This window comes from Phasianus colchicus, chromosome 3 (assembly GCF_987193195.1).
Source record: "Phasianus colchicus chromosome 3, bPhaCol1.hap1.1, whole genome shotgun sequence".
Classification (NCBI taxonomy): domain Eukaryota; kingdom Metazoa; phylum Chordata; class Aves; order Galliformes; family Phasianidae; genus Phasianus; species Phasianus colchicus.
This window is the reverse complement of record NC_143438.1, coordinates 93,797,048-93,816,659: the sequence shown is the minus strand read 5'-3', so window position 1 is coordinate 93,816,659 and position 19,612 is coordinate 93,797,048. Positions and strand designations below refer to the sequence as shown.

Sequence of the window (19,612 nt, the reverse complement as noted above, 5' to 3'; positions counted from 1 at the left end):
ATTTCCAAAGGCCGTCCTTTCCATTAGGGTAACAATTCAGCACAGTGCCGTGACACCGCCAGGGATGAAAAGAGACGAGGGGTTTTGTGAGGCTCTGTTGGTGACATCTCTTGGCCCAACAGTGGCTGTCCCCAGGGTCGGTGTCACTGCCAAGTGGGTGAAGGTGATGCTGGTGGATGCGAGGTTGTTGGGGCTACAACTTTCCATAGGGTTGGACCGTTGAGTTTCTCTGTTCTTCTACATGGGCTTAGGTTATGCTTAGAGTTTTCTATGTAAAACATATTTTACCTTTGATTTTGAATCGAACAGGCCTTCTGGAAGTAAATAACAGAAGTTGTGAGAGTTCAAGTTCAGCAGCTGAAATTCCCTGCCAAGCATCTCCTGGAGAGCAACATCTCCAAGCCTGTGCATTTGCATGGTGTGAATATGTACTGGGAACACAAGAATTTGGGGCAACGTAGCTCGGAAAATGGGAATTTCAGGCAATGTGGCTCAGAACATGAGAATTTTGGGGAGAGAATGTCCCGAACTCAGGGGTTTCGGAGCACTCCTCATCAAGTGATTAAAAAACTGCTGAAGCAGTAATGCAACCTTCTGGTGCCTCTCCTTCTGTCTGTCTGTCTCCAGTAGGGGAAACAGCTGTAAAGGTTATTGGAGCAGATTACAACTCCTTTTGAGAAATCGTTGTGTTCTATTTTTTGTTTTTCTTCTCCCTATTAATTTTGACTTTTTAGAAATAAGTTTCCAGGTTGAGGAGCCCGGGTTGTCCTCATACCAATGTTCCCATTGCGGAATCACCCAAAGGGTGGAAGTGGAGGTGGTCACCCTTCGGGCAATGAGAACCTAACTCTAAACTTAAACCCTAACCCTTAAACCCTAACCCCTAAACTCTAAACACGTGCCTAACCTTAAGCCCAAATCCCCAAATCCTATGCCTAGACCTTACCCCCATGCCTAACCCCTAATCCTGTGCCCAACCCCTAAACCTAACCCTAAAGCCTAAACCCTAACGTATGTTTTATCTTGGTGGCTTTACTTTCAGGCAACCTCAGTAATAATTTTTCTACAGAAATGCAAATTGGAGGAGGTTCAGCACACGTTGCTGGGCAAAAATCCTAGGAAAGTCTCTGCAGGGAGATGTGGGACCCACGGTCCTTTGGTGCATAACACTGTTCTGATCCTTCTCCTTTTTTTTTATTTATTTATTTGTTCTTTTTTTTTTTTTTTTACAGTGGTTTATAAAAGTATAAAATGTTTTATTAAGTGCAGCTCTCACTGCTTGGTGCTCGCTGGCAGCTACTACCTGCTCTCTCTCTGCTCACATACACAGGGTCAGATGCCAGTGGGTAATAACTCCATGATAAATGGTGACTTAGTAACAAGGGCCACTTCAACGCTTGGAAGGAGCACAAAAAAAAAAAAAAAAAAAAAAAAAAAGTGAGAAAATAAATATCCAGAGCATTTGCGGGAACTGCGTTTTGTTGGACTAAATCCATCTTACAACTGTAGGAGGGTTGTTTTTTCCCCCCAGTCTTTTTTTTTTATTTTGGACCCCACTGACATTTTCACAGGAAAGCGTACTGAACATGAGAGCATTTCTCTAAATCACTGTTTTTCTGAGCAAGAATCGCTTTGATTCTACCCCAGGGAAATGGTGGATTCACCATCCCTGGAGGTCTTCAGATGTGGCACTGATTGACATGCTTAGTGGGCCTGGTGGGGATGAGTTCAGATAGGACTTGGTGATCTTGTAGGTCTTTTCTGATCTTAATGATTCTATGATATGCAAATTGGTGTTTGCAGCATACTGAGGTTGTGATGGTCATGTGCAGAGGGTCACCTACCATCTTTAATCTTTTCTAGACATTTGGTGTGGAATTTCCTTCAAAAGGGCTACATTTGGTTGGGCTCTGGTTAGTTCACAATGGATTTTACCAGGGAGCTTTACTGCATCTTGGGTGATGCTTTTATCCTTTTGGGCTCAAATGCAGTTCTGCCCGTGCCATTTGGTGTGTATCATCAGTGTGGTGTATCTTTTTATAGCAAATGGAGCTATGGTGCAAAATGCACCATCTAGCAGATGTTAAATAGATAGAGTAATGGCAGAGTATTCCTTTTGACACCCCCTTCCTCCAAATCTCCCCTCTTTACCTCCAAACTTTCCCTCAAACTCTGCATTTCTAGTGATTTGTGTGCAAAGTGCCCAGCATGGGAGAATCAAAGAATCATTAAGGTTGGAAAAAACCACTACGGTCACCAAGTCCAGCCATCAACCCACCACCACTATGTCCATTCATAAAGTCATGGAATCATTAAGGTTGGAGAAAACCTTCGAGATCAATCCAACCATCAACCCATCTCCTCTGTGGCCACTAAACCGTGTCCCACATCTGCATTTTTCTTGAACACCTCCAGGGATGGTGACTCCACCACAAGACAACCAGCATGGCTTTATCAAGATCAGGTTCTGCCTGTCCAACCTAGTGTCCTTCTGCAGTGGCTTAACTGCACCAATAGCAAGGGAAGGGCCACCGATGTCATCTATCCGGACTTCAGTTAGGCCTTTGACTTGGTCCCACATACCATCCTTCTCTCCTAATTGGAAAGATAGGAGTTTGATGGGTGGATTGTTTGATGGTAAAGGATCTGGTTGTGAAATCATATCCAGAGAGTGGTGATCAGTGACTCAGTGTTCAGATGGAGATCGGTGACGAGTGATATCCCTCAGAGGCCAATGCTGGGACCAGTGCTTTTCCTCAATGATATTGGCAGATGCATCCAGTTGGAGTCCTTGGTACTAGAGAGACATGAATCTCTTGGAGTGTTGGGTATAAGGAAGAAGATTTTTACAATAAAGGTAGTGAGGCACTGGAAGAGGTTGTCCAGAGATGTGGATGCCCCATCCCTAGAGACAGTCATGGTCAGGCTGGATGGGGTTCTGAGCAACCTGACCTATCTGTGGGTGTCCCCGTTCATGGCAGGGAAGTTGGACTAGATGTCCTTCAAAAGTCCCTTCCAACTCAAACTATTCTATGGCTCTATGATCAGCCATTGCCACTGAGCATCCCATGCCTCCTCATCCAGTTCCATTGGGAAGACTAGAAGGGTTCATGTGTGTTGTGTACTTCTCAGGGAAGTGGTGGAGTTACCATCTGTGGAGTTTTTGGGTAGATGTCACATTATGTGACGTGGTTTAGTGCTGTGGTGGTGGTGAGTTGATGGTTGGGCTAGATGATCTTAGTGGTCTTTCCACCCTTACTGATACTGTGATTTTCTATGCTGTGCCTGCAGCAAGAGGATGACCGTGGGGAGATGTGTGCACACTGCCTTCTCAATGGAAATTTTTCTTCAGCTCTTGGGATCTACACCAGCTGCAACCCCCTAAGAGCTGAAGGGTTGCTGTTCCTTGTAAAATTTCAAGTTTTCTGCTCGTCTCCTTAGCAAGGGCCCAAAGAAACTGTGCTCAGTGCAGCAGAGCACTTCTTTGTCCCCATCCCCTCTGCAAATCTGGCAGTAATTCTGTGAGGTTGGTAGCCAGTGGCAACAGCCCTATTAAATGAATAGGCTGTCACGCTAAGCACTAAGAAATGTAACTATTACGTTTTACAATTCTCTCTTTCTTTGCAGCACATGTTCATTTAAAGGTAATGCTCTCCAGGGTTTGCATTCTGCTGATAGGATAGCAGGCCTTAATTTACAGATATTCTTCAGTAATGCGCGGTTTATATACGTTCTGCTAATAGCATTATGAGCATAGTTTGTACTAATACAAAATTAGAGCTCTAATTTGCATAAACAAATTACTGTTTGGATTAGTGCTAAATGGTTAAGACGACTGATATTGGAGTAGATTTGATTTGGCTGGAACAGCTCTGTTTGCATAACGGCATATGTACAGCAATGAGCCGGGTGGCGGATGGGGAGAGAGATGGCATTGTGCAGGGTGTCAGGTTGGGAAGCAGAAGAGTTTTTTGGTGACAGATGAGCCCATCCAGGAAGGATTTGTTCCCAGGGTGTCACTTGAGAGCTTCTGAAACCTGTCCTTTGCCTGTTGAGCAAACAGATGTTAGGAACGACCCCAATTTGTGTGACTATAACACAGCTCCTGACCCATCGTCATCCTCACTGCAGAGCTAGGAGGGAGAGTGTGTCCCCTCAGAGGGGGTAGCAGAGAGATGGGGAGCTGGAAAAGTGTCCCCAGTGCTGCAGAGAACCAGTTTGGCTCCTGGAATTTGCTCCTGGCATTATGGGATGGCAGCATCCTGAGGCAGCTCATCCCACACAAGGATATGGAAGAAGCCTTGAAAGAGCTGCATTTGCAGAGGGCTGCAAAAATATCTGAGTGACCACTCCTCTGGCTCTGCTTTTTGTATCCATCATCAGGATAGGCTCTTCCAGCCCATTAGGCAGCCCAGAACAGTAGTGCTGAGCAACACAATATCTGTTAACCCACCTGGATCCCTGTTTGGCTCTGCCAAGCTGCCCATTAGGAAGACACAAACCAGCAGAGCAGATGGAAGCTGTGCTTTGGGGTCAATGGGAAAGATCTGCAGGGTTTATAGATAAGCACATGGACAAGTGTTTCTGTGGGCAAACTGGGTGAAAAAAAGTGGTTATTTGTGCAAGAGGAAGAGGTACCATTTGTAGAGTCTTTAATTGCACCTATTTTTGATGTAAGTAAATAAGATCTGATTCCCCAGTCCCTTTTGTTTTCACTCTCCAAAGGAGGAGCTTAACTACTTGCTTCTGTACCACCTCCATCACTGAGCAACTCTGGGTTTGCTCACAGTTCCTTGTGGTATCATCCTGACTTGGTGCTTACCTTGGCTTTATCCTTTCCTTACAGGTCACCCCAAGCAAGCTCAACACCCAAGAGTGGCAAATCCCAAGCCATACAGCAGAGGTGGAAGAACAAAGGCTATCGCTGCATTGGAGGGGTGATGTACCGTGTGTCAGCAAACAAACTCTCCAAAACTTCCAGCACCCCTGGTCGGTGCAGAGATCTGAGCACAAAGAGCCCTGGCAGAGCAGGTGAGCAGTGAGAATTTGTCCTAGTTTGTATCAAATATCCAGCAGTGCTCCAGCTTTAGTGCTGAGGTTGGCTTATAGCTGCTTGTTCCGTGGCATGGGGTTGGGAGCAGGTCATCATTAACGACCTTCACAACCCAAGCCATACTATGATTGGATGTTTCCAGCTCCTCACCTCCCTTGAATTGCTGCAACACTTGAGAAGCTCTAAACAAGGTCATTGAATCTCAGAGTCAAAGAAACACTAAGGTTGGAAAAGAACTTTAAGGCTTTCAAGTCCAACTGTCAACCCACCACCATCATGCCCACTCATAGAATCATACAATCATGCTATCATTAAAGCTGGAAAAGACCTCCAAGATCTCCAAGTCCAACCCAAACCCATCCCCACCATGCCCACTAAAAACCATGTCTCCAAGTGCCACATCTCCAGATTTCTTGAACATCTCCAGGGATGGTGATTCGACTACTTCCCTGGGCATCCTGCTCCAATGCCTGACCACTTTTTTGGGGAATAATTTTTTCCTAATATCCAACCTGAAGTCTCTGAGATATTTTTAGGGAAAAAAAAACAACCTTCCTAGCAGCATTGCTGACACTTCATCACAAAGGTAATGGACATCTCACCATTGCCAGAGGACATCCCCAAGTTCTTCTTGATTACAGTATGTTTTTTATTAACAATAGCACCGAAGGAAAAACAACATAAAAGAAACAAAAGCTTTAAGAAAGAACAATTGAAGACTATTGAGTTTTTCTCAAGTTAGTGTGTACCAAGTTTAGATCCACCCTGTTACACTGCTTGTTTTTTTTTAACCATAAGGAGGATTGCTAAGTCTTGGCCAGCTTCAAGTTGCACCGAAAGGTTAAGTGTATTTGATATGCTCATCGAATTACATTCAATATTGACCTAACAAAGCCAGGAGGGTCACTCTGCAGATAACTATGAAGCAGGCAGTTTGATGCGGTTACTGGCTTTACATTTAGCTTCAATTAAATGTGTGTTTTAGCTCCTCTGGTACTTGACACCTCAAGTGCAGATCTCAGGAAGGATCAGGTTTCTAATTCTTTCTGAAGTGTTGGTTGGTTTTTTTTTTTTTTCAAGTTTCTACCTGGATTGAATGGTTTTGCTCCCTATATTTGCAATCCTTGGGAAAAGTTAAAGTGGGAAAGGCAAAGCCAGTGGTTTCATAGTGTTCTTCTTTGTTGGAATGATGGAGGCCTCAGAGATGAGTGAGTTCATGAATGATGCTATAAAGGCAATTTAATGCCAAAGTCATTTTATGTACAGTGGAAAAACCTGGATGAAATGAGGGAGTAAATAGGACAGTGTCATTGGGAAGTATCAATGGGAGCTGTGTGTACTCCAGTTTGGGGTTTCCTGGGTGGTTGTAAGGAGATATGAATAATAGATGTCCCACCTCCCTTCTTACAACCCAGAGATTAGATCCAGTGCTGGGAGGTGAATGGGTTATTCCTGTCACCTACCAGGTTCCATTAAATAAACCTACAAAGGAAAGGCTTATGGGAGGGAGAAGAAGAGCTTTGAACAGGGATAAAAATCCCATCAGTAGTGTCTGAATCCCTGCACTCCTTCTGCCTTTCCATGGCAGACCAGGCACTTCAGAGTGCTTCTGCTGCCTGGGAACGTGTTAAATTCAAAGCAATTGTAACAAATAGTGGAAATGGCTTGAAAAAAATGCAGTGCCTTTTAATGGAAGTGAGATCATTGTAGCCCATAGGGAAGAACCATCCTGAGTGTGGATCTGAGATTGAGGACCATCCCCAAGCACTGATTCAATGCAGCAGACTTTTACTGGAGCAGCAAAAGGTGGGCAAAACCCTCAAGACATGGTCATAGAAAGTGTCAGATAGAGCAGATCCAGATTTCAGGACAGAGAAGCCAGAAGTCCAGGGGTCTTCCATTGTACCAGGGAGGGCTTTTGAAGGATGAGATTTTGAAGCAGTACATTTGTTGGGTTGACTATAATGACTCTGTTATTGGATTTTTTTTCAAGGACAGTTCGGGTTATTGGGTTTTTTTCAAGAACTTTTTTTTGGGTGAGACTCAGGTGTACTGGGTTTTGCCCTGCAGCATGGAGATGGACATGACTCCAGGTGCTGCTTAATTTCCAGATGCTTAAATCACTCTTTCTGCTGCTGTTTGGAGCTGTGATGTTTTCCTGGCAATTTTTCCCAAACCCACATCTTGCATATCCCATATTTATAATTCTTGTTCCAAACCTTATTTTCATTCATCCTAATGCATGAAGGTTTTAAAATTCATCTAACCACTGGAAAACAGCAAATTCATGTTTAGGGAACTTAAAAAAAAGACTGGTGGATTCATCCTTGTCAATAAATATCCAGTGCTGGACTGGGACCATGCAGAGAAACACAGCCCAGTGTGCAATTTTTGGAAGAGCCAAAGGGAATGAAGAGAGGATATTGTGCAAAACTTTTCCTCTTTTTAATTTCCAGTGCGTGTTGGGGTAGCAGAGAGATGGGAAGTGCTCATGACAGTTTAATAGCCCTGGATTTACTTAACGATGGGTTATAATTCTGCTGTTCACCTGAATTTATTGGGTTGGTATTTTGTCTCTCTGTGCCCTGACTACAATCAGAAATGCAAAGATCTATTTTTCACTTTGCGGAAATGTTAGGAAATGTGGCAGCAGGACAGTGTGGAAAGTGTTTGATGCATTGCAATTAGATGTGGCTTTAATTAAGCAAATGCAATAAGCTGGTTGAGCAAACCTTTCCTTCATTTCTTACTACAATTGCTGTATTATTCGGACGCTTGAGAAATTTCCATGAAATTGGGGAAGGAAGCAAAAGGTTCTGGCAACACAGCATTTCAAAAATAAATTTCAAAGGGGAAATAAAAAAAAAAAAAAGGTATGAAATTGAAAGCAGCAGGAACAAAATTAAGGTTTGACATTGTCTAGAAAGCAGCCCTGACCCCAATCTAGGCACAAGCGGTGCAGGTAGAGCTATTGCAGCCCACGATGTGGGCTCACTGCAGTTTAAGCAACATCCAAAGCTGCTTCTTGCAAGGAAGTCTTCCCTTTGTGACTTTGGATATTCAGGAAAACCTGTAGTTCATGTCCAAACATTCCCATCATTGCATTATGCCATAGAATGTCCCAGTCTTCAGTAGCTTGTTCACCCCTCTGTGGCCTCAATTGTCTTGCCTTCATTCTGTGTTGGGATGGGATGATTGAGGAGGCCAACCTAAGATGTGAGAACAGTTCAAGTTGGATTACTGCTATACTGTGCTGATTTTGATGTTTGAGTAGTGTCTCAGTCCTTCAAGCTCAGTCCCTTATTTCTGAGATTACTCAGTCCTTTTATCCCTTCGGATTCAACCCCTTGGTTCTGGGATTGCTCGGTTCCTTGGGCCCTTTTGAGCTCAGTTGCTTGGCTTTGGGTTTGCTCAATCCCCTCTTCTCTTCCAAGCTCAGTCTCTTGTTTCTGGGGTTGCTCAATCTCTCAGTCCTTTCAAACTCAACCCCTTGGGTTCGATATTACTCAAACCCTTTATTCCTTTTAACTCAGTCTCTTGGGTTTGGTAATCCTCAATCCCTTGTTCCCTTTTGAGCTCAGTTGGGTTTTCCAATCCCTTGGAATTTCTCTATTCCATGTCGCTGTTAAGATCAGTCTGCTGGGTTTGGGATTTGTCCCCTTGGAGCTTGATCCCTTGGTCTTGGGATTAATTAATCTCTCGGCCCCTTTTGAGTTCAGTCACTTGGCTTTGGATTTGCTCAATCCCTTGGCTCCTTCAAGCTCAATCCCACAGGTCTGGGATTGCTCAGCTCCTTTTGAACTCAGTCCTTTCATTTTGAGACTGCTCAATCCCTTGGTTCATTTATGTTCAAATCCTCAAGTTTGGAGCTGTTCAATTCTCAGCTTCTCTTGAACTCAATCCCTTGATTTTAGGATTACTCAACCATTCAGTCCCGGGACCCTTTTAGCTCCATCACCTCAGTTATAAGATTTCTCAATCCCTTAGTCCCTTTGAGCTCAACCTCTTGGGTTTGGGACCTGCTCTCCTTGAAGAGCACATTGGATCCAGGGTGTGCAGAGCATGGTAGATGCTCCTTGCAAGCATCCACAGAGCTGATTTTGCAACAGCATTGAAACCAGAGCATGCATTGTTAATTGAGCATGCTTTGCTAATAACAAAACTGTGAGTGCCTGAAGCAGGAACATGCATGTTCCTGTTCAGAGCTGGGATGCAGTCAGGCAGGAAAGCATGAAAAGCTGCTTTAAAAGCCCTTGTTTTGTTGTTACCTTCCAGAAAGTGAGGGCTTCTGCTGTCTGGTGAGTAAAATAAATTACCCCGAGCAGCTGCTAGTGCTGATCATCTGAAACAGTGGAAGCCACTTAAATGAATAATAATTAAAGAAATAAATTTCCTGAGTGCCAGCCTCAAAACTTTTTGTTCAGCAATAAAGGCAGGAGAGCCCCACAAAATGAATGGCCACCTCTTCCAGAAGTAGGCTGCCCGTGCCACAGAAAGCAAAGCACACTTATAACTTGACCTAGTAAAGGGGATGGCATGGTTGAAAAGAGCCTTTTTTCTTAGTGCCAGTGCATGAAAGGGATTGAGCTGAAGCAAGCTGCAATGGTGCAGGTGTCCAGCAAGGCTAAATAATGGGATGCTGGTGCAAAACCCCATGACAGTGATCGCTGAGCTGCAGCGACATCTGACACTTGGTATGAAGTCCATTTCTCTCCTTGTGTGAGATTTTGATTTGGGGTTGTTGTAACGGGCTTAGAGGTCCCATTGTAACAAGGGGGTTTATCTGATGCCCTGACATTGTACTCCCAAGCATAATTACTCCATTGTACTGCTTGGCCCCAGTGCATCCCCTTGTCTCCTGCTCTTTCACTGTGCCCTAGGAGCAATGGAATCCTTCCTAAATAATTAAGAGTATAATTAACCACACTGCAGTGTTTGCAGTTGATTTGCATGCAAAGGGAAATCTTAGGTGGCATTCTCAGGAAGCATTAAGAAGTCCTGGGGTGGTGGGGAGTTGCACAGAGGTGTTGAAGCTGAATGAAAGCATCCCACATCCCACCGTGGGAAGCACCCAAGAATGGTGCATCCACCCAGAAATGGATGGATACCAAATGGAATCCTGGGTCCATCAGAAGAGGGGTGGCCAACAGGGACAGGGAGGTGATCGTCCCCCTCTACTCTGCTCTTGTGGGGCCCCATCTGCAGTACTCTGTCCAGGTCTGGAACCCCCAGTACAAGAAAGACAGAGAGCTGGAGAGGGTCCAGAGGAGAGCCACGAAGATGATCAGGGGACTGGAGCACTTCCCCTATGAGGACAGGCTGAAGGAGCTGGGCTTGTACAGCCTGGAGAAAAGAAGGCTGTGGGGTGACCTCATTGCAGCCTTTCAGTACCTAAAGGGAGCCTACAAACAGGAGGGGAATCAACTCTTTGAGAGGGTAGATAACAGCAGGACAAGGGGAAATGGTTTCAAGTTGAGGGAGGGGAGATTTAGGTTGGATGTCAGGGAGAAGTTCTTTACAGAGAGAGTGGTGAGGTGCTGGAACAGGCTGCCCAGAGAGGTTGTGGATGCCCCGTCCCTGGAAGTGTTCAAGGCCAGATTGGATGGAGCCCTGGGCAACCTGGTCTAGTATTAAGACCAGGCAGGGGGATTGGAGATTCATGATCCTTGAGGTCCCTTCCAACCTGGACCATTCTGTGATTCTGTGATACGGTTTGTATGGTTTGCCAAGGTGGTTTGCCAACAGAGATGTCTGCCAGCCTTTCCCTGGAGGAAAGGGACCAGGTACCAGAGGAAGGTACCCATCTCATTCTACAATCTATGAGGAAAATCATCTAGATTAATGCGTCATAGGGGTACATAGCCTCCAATCTGTTCAATGGAGAGCCCCATTAACATGATCACCTTGCACCATTTTGTTCCAAAAGCAAAGTTCAGAGTGGGTTGTGTCCTCCGAGAGACCCAGAGCCAGGCTATTGTGCTGTGGATTCGAACAGAGTTGGGAAAAAAAATAAAAATAAAAAAGAAAGAGTTAGGCTATAGCCCCCGCCATTAATCATAGCTGTAATCATGCATTTAATGAACATGACAGCTCCGTTCCCTCTGGAGCGACACGCCAAGGCTCACGGCTGGGTGAGGTACAACAATCACTTCTCAACTCTCCGAGAGCCAGCGTCGGGTTGGGATGATGCATGAAGAGAAACAGCCCCGTTTGCACGGGCTGTGGGTTTCCTTACAGATGATGCTCTTCGACCTGAATCAGTCGTTAAGGAAAAAAAAAAAAAGAAAAAAGAAAAAAAGGAAGAGAGAAAAACACCTGTCCCTTATGCAGGATATAAAATATCAAGCCTGACGCCAGCGTGCTGTGTGTAATCAGTTAAAAAGCCCTTAATGTGCAGTTCTTTGATGCTCACCCAGCAGCTTTTTTTTTTTTTTTTGCATTTCTTCTTCTTTTTTTTTTTTTTTCCTGTGCACTCTTATCTAAATATCTGCAGCTGTGGAAATTCTGCCTTTAGCATAGGGATGTATGGTTTGCTGTCCTGCTCCAGCAGCACTTTGTCCCAGTACTGGTACTCTCCCAGCGTGTTTGATCACTCTCTTGCAAAATTCGGTTGGGTTGCATGTGGAGGAAGGGCCAAGTGAGGCTCTCCAGGGTCAGAGTCAAGCTTAGGGGCACTCAGCATTATGTTTCATAGAATCACAGGATCGCTAAGTTTGGAAAAGACCTTCAAAATCATCTAGTCCAGCCATCAATCCATCCCCACTCAAGCCCAGTAAACCATGTCCCTCATGTTTCATTGAGTCTCGAGCCCTATGGGCTTGCACACGAGCACATTTCAGCTCCTATTTTTAAATTTAATCCCTTTCCATTCCTCGGTATCATTTCTCAACCCCATAGGGCATAGGTGGCTTTGGAGAGCTCAACACTCCACCGTGCATCTGTCTTGCTCTGACCTTCATCACTCATTCCTTTGAGATTTGCAGGGAATAGGCTACCAATGGAGGTGATAGAGTCACCATCCCTGGAGATGTTTAAGAGCTGTGGATATGTGGCACTTGAAGACATGGTTTAGTGGGCATGGTGGGATGGGTTGGGGTTGGACTTCGAGGTCTTTCCCTAATGATTCTGTTATTCTATTATTGTTTAACCTTTTTTTTTTTTTTTTTTTTTTTGGCATGATGGAAAAGCTTCTAAAACCAACATTGTGCTGCAGCTCCATAAATCCCAATAGACAGAAGAGAGAAATGAGGCTTTGCCTCTTTCCAGGCTGCTGCATGTTAAAAACCACATAATTACAGAGCTTCTGAACCACGTGGCCGATGGGCTGTCTCCTCCTGGGTAAATATTTAGGCAGTTCTCTATTAGTTGGACGAATATTTTCACTCAGAGTAATTAGAGAGCAAGGAGGAAGTGTTGCTTTGCCAGCTGCCAGGCTGCTGGATGTGGTCCGACGGGTGCTTCCGTGCTGCATTTTGCAATGAATGGGAGTGATTCTCGTGTATTGAAACTGCTTGGAGGCTGCAAATTAATTCCCAGTAGGAATCTGTAAAGAGTGTTATGCATCCAGTGTGGCACACATTCCATCCTCCCAACATTTTCAAATGGTTTTAGGTTGCGTATAATAACATTTCTTCTTGCCAGAAGATGAAAGCTGTGAAAAAAATCCAACCAACCATTCAGCCATGTCTGTAGTATAGGTATATACCCATTTAAAACCAGCTGAAGGAGACTGTTGCACCCTTTATTTATTTATCTATTTATTTATTTAGCAGTTCCTCTTCTCTGGCAAAGGATGTGGTTGTCAGGCTGCTTTAACTAAAAGGATGGCACATGAGCACTGAAAGATGCTTGTACCCCAGAGTCTGCTTTTATGCCCAGGTATTAAATATTAAGAGAGATTGTCTGCTGCCCTGGGGAGCCCACTCTTGGGATAGTTTGTCCTGCTGAGCTTGCTTTCAAGTGCTTTAAAAATAATTGCAGAGGACTGAGAGATGCTCTAACCTTACCCTAATGATGGGCTTTAATTTGGATCTCTCCCTGCATTGTTTGGGAGGTCAGCTTTGCTTGAGCATGATGGCCTCATCACCTTTCCCTCGGGGAAGCAGATCCCAAGCCAAAAGCCAAAAAAACAAACATCCCCAAAAACAGTTCTTTCGCCTGACCCATCTGGTGAACTTCTATGATGGAGTGACTGCATCAGTGAACAAAGGGAAGGCAACTACTGTCATCTACCTGGACTTGTGTAAGGTCTTCAACATGACCTCACACCACATCCTTAACTCTTAAATTGAAGAGATATGGTTTTGAAGGGTAAACTGTTTGGTGGATAAGGGTTTGATTGGATTGTTGCAGCCAGAGAGTTGTTGTCAGTGGCTCTGTGTCCAGGAGGAGGCCGATCACGAGTGGTTTTCCCCAGGGGTCCATCTTGGCACCAGTGCTCTTCAACATCTGTATCAAAGACATAGACAGTTGAGTGCATTCTCAGCAAGTTTACTGATGACACCAATTTGAGTGGTGCAGTTGACATAATAGAAGTGGGGGACACCATTCAGAGGGATCTGGACAGACTCAAAAACTGGGCACATGAGAATCTAATGAAGGTTAACAAGGGCAATTGCAAAGTATTGCACTTGGGTTGAGGCAATTCCAGATAGACGTATACAAACTGGGAGAAGAACTCATTGAGAGCAGAGCTGCAGAGAAAGACTTGGGGGTCCTAATGGACAAAAAGCTGGACAGGCTGCCCAGAAAAAGTGTGGATGTCCCATCACTAGAGATATTCAAGGCCAGGCTAGATGTGGCCTGGGCAGCCTGATCTGGTGGGTGACAACCCTGGTTGGAACTGGATGATCTTTAAGGTCCCTTCTAACCCAAACATTCTATGGTTCTGCAATCTTTAAGATCCTTTTCAACCTTTCCATTCTGTGGTTCTGTGGTACTGTGATCTTTGAGATCCCTTCCAACCCAACCATTCTATGATTCTGTGATCTCTAAGATCCCTTTCAACTCAGCCATTCTGTGGTTCTATGAAATGCCCCTGTAATACTCAGTGATCTTGCACCAGGCTTGAACACACCTTGCAATATCTGCTGTGCCCAAAGATTTTTTCTCGTGTCCTGCAAACTCTTGATGCCTCCCATCTCCTGGCACGGGCCACCAGCATCACACTTGCTCTTTGCATTTGCAAAGGGAACAGATGGGGTTTTGCAGCCATTGGCAGCCAGAGTGACAGCTCGAGTGCCGGGACTGCATGCTGCTGCACTATCAAATTCCACTCACTCACTCCCCAGCACACCCAGGATGGCAGGTGAGTGACTGAAGCACGCTGCAACCACCTGGAAATGCCTTTTATTTTCAATTCAGTCTTTCCTACGGCACTCAAGGATAATTTAATTGCATGCACGGACTGAAGTCAGCCACTGGATTTCCCTGGGCTGCTGCAACCTCAGCTGCTCAGCCAATGCATACGTGTGAACTTCCCAGGAGCAGTTTCCCAGCACCGAGGAAAGGATCCCTGCAGCAATCAGAGACCTTTTTTTGTAGGGCTTATCCTCATTGCAAAACTTGCAAAGAGCATACTCATCCAAGCAATATTATGCCAAAGACCACATGAATCCCTGCAAAATTTTGTGATTCTGAGCAAATGGTCATGAATGTGTCTTTGTTTCTTCCTGTTTTCCAACAGCACGATTGAGCTGCATGCCCAGCAGTCCTGGCTTCTCTCCATTTGGCTGCCTGAACCGATCAGCCACGAGCCGATACATTGCAAGGTCTGTACCCACAGTGTGATTTGTGCTCAGGACGGTGTATGAAGCATGTGATGGGGCTGTTTCATTGGCTCTTAGTTTAGTGAAGCTCTGTTCACCCCCATTCTCAGTTGTAAACTTAGCAGGAAGACGCTGGCTGCTGCTCTGAAAGTTTCTCTTGAGAGGGTTTGAAAGGTCAGTAATGGATATCAACACATTTAAGAATTCAAATCCTTCCCTAGCCCCCTCTGAAAGTCCCTTTTTACAACAACTCTATTGTTCTCGAAAGCAGCAGTGTCACTTCCATCTGTAGAGCAGCAGTTTGTATTTTTTTTCCCCCATGACTCAATAAATTACATCCCAGTACAACCCAGCAAACTTGCAGGTTTTCCTCCTCTGCTGAGTACCCAACCAGTGCTGCTGGTCCTGCAAACTGGGAACCAAGCATGTGGCAACTGGGAAGCACCACGAGTGGGAAAACGACAGCACATTACCACTGCTTAACACCCTGCTGCCTTTCTTATTGCCTTCCTTCTATGCTACAGATGTGCCACGTATCATCGCGTCCTTAAGTATGAGCATTTGCAGACAAGCTCCTCTTAATTGTAGTAGACTAAAATTTATTCCCAAAGTGTCTTGGTTCCAGATGTCTGTAGGCAGACTTGGTGCCAGATTTTAGCTATATTTTATTATAACCCATCTTTAATACCACCTAATTTAAAATCTGCCATCAGTTAATTGGTGGTAGGGTCCATCCTGCAAATAAGTGTGCGTAATGTGCTGGCCAAATATCTCACAAAGGATGTTGACTGTAGGAGAGCCCTTTTTCCATATCATAATTTCAGCAAAGAAGTGCTTCTTCACTTCCTCCTGGTTCCATACAGTCCTATAGTTGATGGGTAATCACTTCTTCAACTGTAAGCTCATGGAAAACATGTGCTAAACAACTTCTGATATCCTTAAGTAACTTCTAGTGATACCAGGTACTTAATTTTTTCTGGTATTTGGTGTTACCTTGCAGCCAGCATAGGAGAGGACTTTTTCTGCCTCACTGTGTTCCTGTAAGCTTCAGGGAAGCTCTTTGCATGCTCACAGTGTCATTGAAGATGATCCTGGTCATGGAGAAACCTGTGAAAGCCTCTTTACAGGCTCTTGCACCAAAAGGTCTCTTGTGCCATATTCCAGAGGTCTGGTTCGTGTTCTCTGTACCGTGCCATTAAATAGTCCCAGAGGACAAAACCCCTACTTGTTTTCTCCTGAGTGAGCAAATCAGCTCCTGCCCTCTGCTTAGATGTCCTATGGTCCGGGCCCAACTTGGTGGCCTTTTACTGGACTCACTGTGTTGGACTGAGAATCCCAGGTCAGACCTTCTGTGCTACTGAGGCATTGCAGGCACCATAATCATTCTGATAGAAGGGGTAAATCCCCTCCCTCATCCTCCTGGCTGTGTTCACAGCCCAGCATGTGGCTGGCATGACCTCTCCTATGAGGAGAGGCTGAGAACGCTTTGTCTATTTTGGAAAGGAAGCTGAGAGGTGACCTTGTTGCTCCCTACAGCTTTTATGAGAAAGTGGAGAGGGAGGTGTTGATCTCTTCTCTGCAACTGTAGGACACATGGGAATGGCACAAAGCTGCTCTAGGTGAGGTTACATGAGGTAACATTTCTTTACCATGGAGGTGGACAAACTGGGACTGGCTTTCCAGGATGCCTGGCTAACTACTGGTTGCCTTCTTTTTCCCCAGAGTTCCCAGGTGTTCTGCAGAAGTGATTTCCAGTATAGGCTGGAAAAGACCCTTAAAGATCATCTACTCCAACACTTCTACCATCTTTCACTGGATCAGATTGCTCAAAGCATGGGACTGCTTTATCCCAAATGCAAACATTTGCTGGAAAATCAGCATAATCTTCTCGATTTTTAAAGATTCATGCTAAAGTTGGAAAAAAAAAAAAAAAAAAAAAACAAACCCTAGAAAGACCTAAAAGCCTACGGCCCAGTGCAGATTTTCTGAATATTTAATTCTCTCTTCAAAGTGCAACTTGGTCTTTTCTGTGATTTTGGGTACTGTTGAACCATTTTCTGTGTGTGTCACTGTGTGATATCGTTGTACTGAAGTTGGAAACGTCCATCTTGCTCTGTTTAGCCGTGCTGTTCAGCGGAGTTTGGCCATCATCCGTCAAGCCAAGCAGAAGAAAGAGAAGAAGAAGGAATACTGCATGTACTACAACCGCTTCGGCAAGTGCAATCGTGGGGAGAACTGCCCCTACATCCATGATCCAGAGAAGGTGGCTGTCTGCACCAGGTATGGATGGATGCAGTAACCAGATGCTGTGACCCATCGTTGGGCCATCGGTTGGTTCTGGTAGTTGTGTGTGTGACATTCTGCAGGGAAACTCCCAATTAAAGAGATAGAAAAACATGAGAACTGCTGCATGAAAAATGCTTCCTCAACTGGCTGTTCCCTGCTAGGTTAGATACCATAGGTCGTGAGAAGGAAAGGTTAATAGTTCTCTAATCACCTTCTAGGCATCATTTATAACTCTATGTAATCTTCCTTTTGTATCCAGACTTGCTAGACAAGAGAATCCTGATCTATTTAATCTCTTCTGGTAATTTCTTTTTCAGAATTTACATGACATTTCATACTTACTCATGATAATTAAGCATCACATAAGCAGAATACATGCTTTAGTTGTTTGTGTGACCTATGGGAACTGTTTTAATACTTACTTCATGTCTTGGAAGTGGATACCACCACTAATACACTTCTGTTTCTTACAATATTTATGACACCTAAAAAGATAAAAGATTGAATTAACTTATACTGTTTTTTATCTTAAGAATTTGTAATAAGATCCAGTTGACATTTGTTAAACATAATTAGAAGAATAATTCTTAGCATCAGTTACCACTGTCAATTTGAAAATGGCATCACAGTTGGCAAGGTAGAATTTGAAACTAAAATATTCAACCCTCAAGCCTGCAAGAAGATCATTCCATCCATTCCATGCAACAAGTTTGAATCCCTCAGCATGTGATGCCACACAGCTAAAAGGCCTAGTAATTTATTATGGGAGAACTGATTAATGTTGCCAGTTCATTATACCTGCCCAACAGTTGATTAAACTATATTATTAGTCGTTTAAAAAGCGTGGAAAAGCCAACTCTGCTGATGAACTCTGAGTAATTTCTTCTTAAAATTGCTGCTGCACGAGAAATCATTTGTGGGTTGCACAACGCTTGATGGGAGACCATATAGGAGAGAAAGGTGATTTTTTCCTTCATTTTTTTTAAGCTGATTTCACTTGCTTGTACTCAGTTTCTCATAATACAATCCTATTCTGTATTTTTTTCTCATGATCTTTTATTTTTCTCAGTCTGTGTTTGTTTTAGGTTGTCCTTTATTGAGAAGCTATGCTGTAGTTGTGAAGATCTGCAAATCCAGCTGCCATCAATCAAACGTTTTTTACATGTATATGTTCCCATTTATATCTTGTTCATATCAATCTGATAGTGATAGGACAACGGAGAATGGTTTTAAACTAAAGGGACATCTAGATTAGATATTAGGAAGAAATTCTTAGAAAATGGTTATACCCTGGCATTGGCTGCCCTGAGTATCTGTTTCCCAATCCCTGGAGATACTCAAGGCTAGGTTGAATGGGTTTGGGACAACCCGAGTGGCACCCAGCCCATGGCAGGGGTTGGGACTGGATAGGCTATAAGATCCCTTCCAACCCAACCATTTTATGCCTCTGTGATCTTTGAGTTCCCTTCCAGCCCAACAATTATGTGACTCTATAATCTGTAAGATCCATTCCAACCCAGGTCATTCTATGATTCTGTGATCTATAAGAATCTTTCCAACCCAAACCATTTTATGGTTCTATGAAGGACCTTTCCAACACAAGCCATTCTGTGATTTGATGATTCTGTGACTTAAGGCTTTAATGTTGAACTTTACAGCAGTTTTATGTGTCAGACAAGAGACTCAGTGTTGAAAAATGGCTTTTTTTTTTTTTTACCTATTCTCACACCCATCCTTCTCCCTCTGGTCTCTTGCCAGGTTTCTCCGTGGCACGTGCAAGAAGACAGATGGGAAGTGTCCATTCTCCCACAAAGTTTCCAAGGACAAGGTCTGTATGCCTTCCTAACAAGTTTGCTGTAACTTTATTAACAAGCTGACCTACAGAGGTGTTTATGATGGCTGTAGGGAAGCCTGTGTTATAGAGTTCTTCAAATAGAGTTCATTTGTACTTTGCTTGCCAAGCTGCTCAGGCTCGTTATAGGGTCAGGGCTTATAATGGGAGCAGAGTGTGCTGCTTAAACCAGTGTGGTGAATCAGTAGATTAGTGTGTTAAGCAGTGGATTGGAAACCAGAGCACCTGGGGCTACTGGAAATATCAGTGACATGTGTTGGGTTAAGGAGCACTTAAACTCCAGTGATCACAGAGTAAGTGCATGGGAGCAGTGTTTACAGCATCTAATCCTTAATTACCTGTGCAGGATCACCCTTATTCCAAATCACCTCACGCTAGGGGTAGACAGGGACAATGTCACAGCATCCAGGAGCCTTTGGGCATACGTTCACCTCTCTGTAAAAGCTAGGCAGTGAAACTGTTGGGCAGAATGGCTTTTGATTTCATCATTGCATTCATCTTGCTTGGAATATTTGTGAATTTGCCCTTGTGGCACCTTCTTCACTCTCTTCCATTTAAGCATCATTGGAAAAGGAGGGTGCATCACTGCCTTTGGACGTACAATTTTCTTGTCTCCTTTTCCTCCCTCATAGTTTTCTCATCTCTTTTTCCTCC

General features: G+C 44.2%; 1 protein-coding gene across 1 annotated transcript in view; it reads left to right on the top strand.

Annotated features, from left to right (window-relative positions):
* Positions 1-19,612, top strand: part of ZC3H3 (zinc finger CCCH-type containing 3) — a 157,829-nt gene that overhangs the window by 103,151 nt on the left and 35,066 nt on the right. Inside the window, exons 5-8 of the mRNA XM_031591299.2 lie at positions 4,847-5,031; positions 14,739-14,823; positions 16,942-17,100; positions 18,865-18,934. Of these exons, the coding sequence (XP_031447159.2) occupies positions 4,847-5,031; positions 14,739-14,823; positions 16,942-17,100; positions 18,865-18,934 (499 nt within the window). The remainder of the gene's footprint in view (positions 1-4,846; positions 5,032-14,738; positions 14,824-16,941; positions 17,101-18,864; positions 18,935-19,612) is intronic.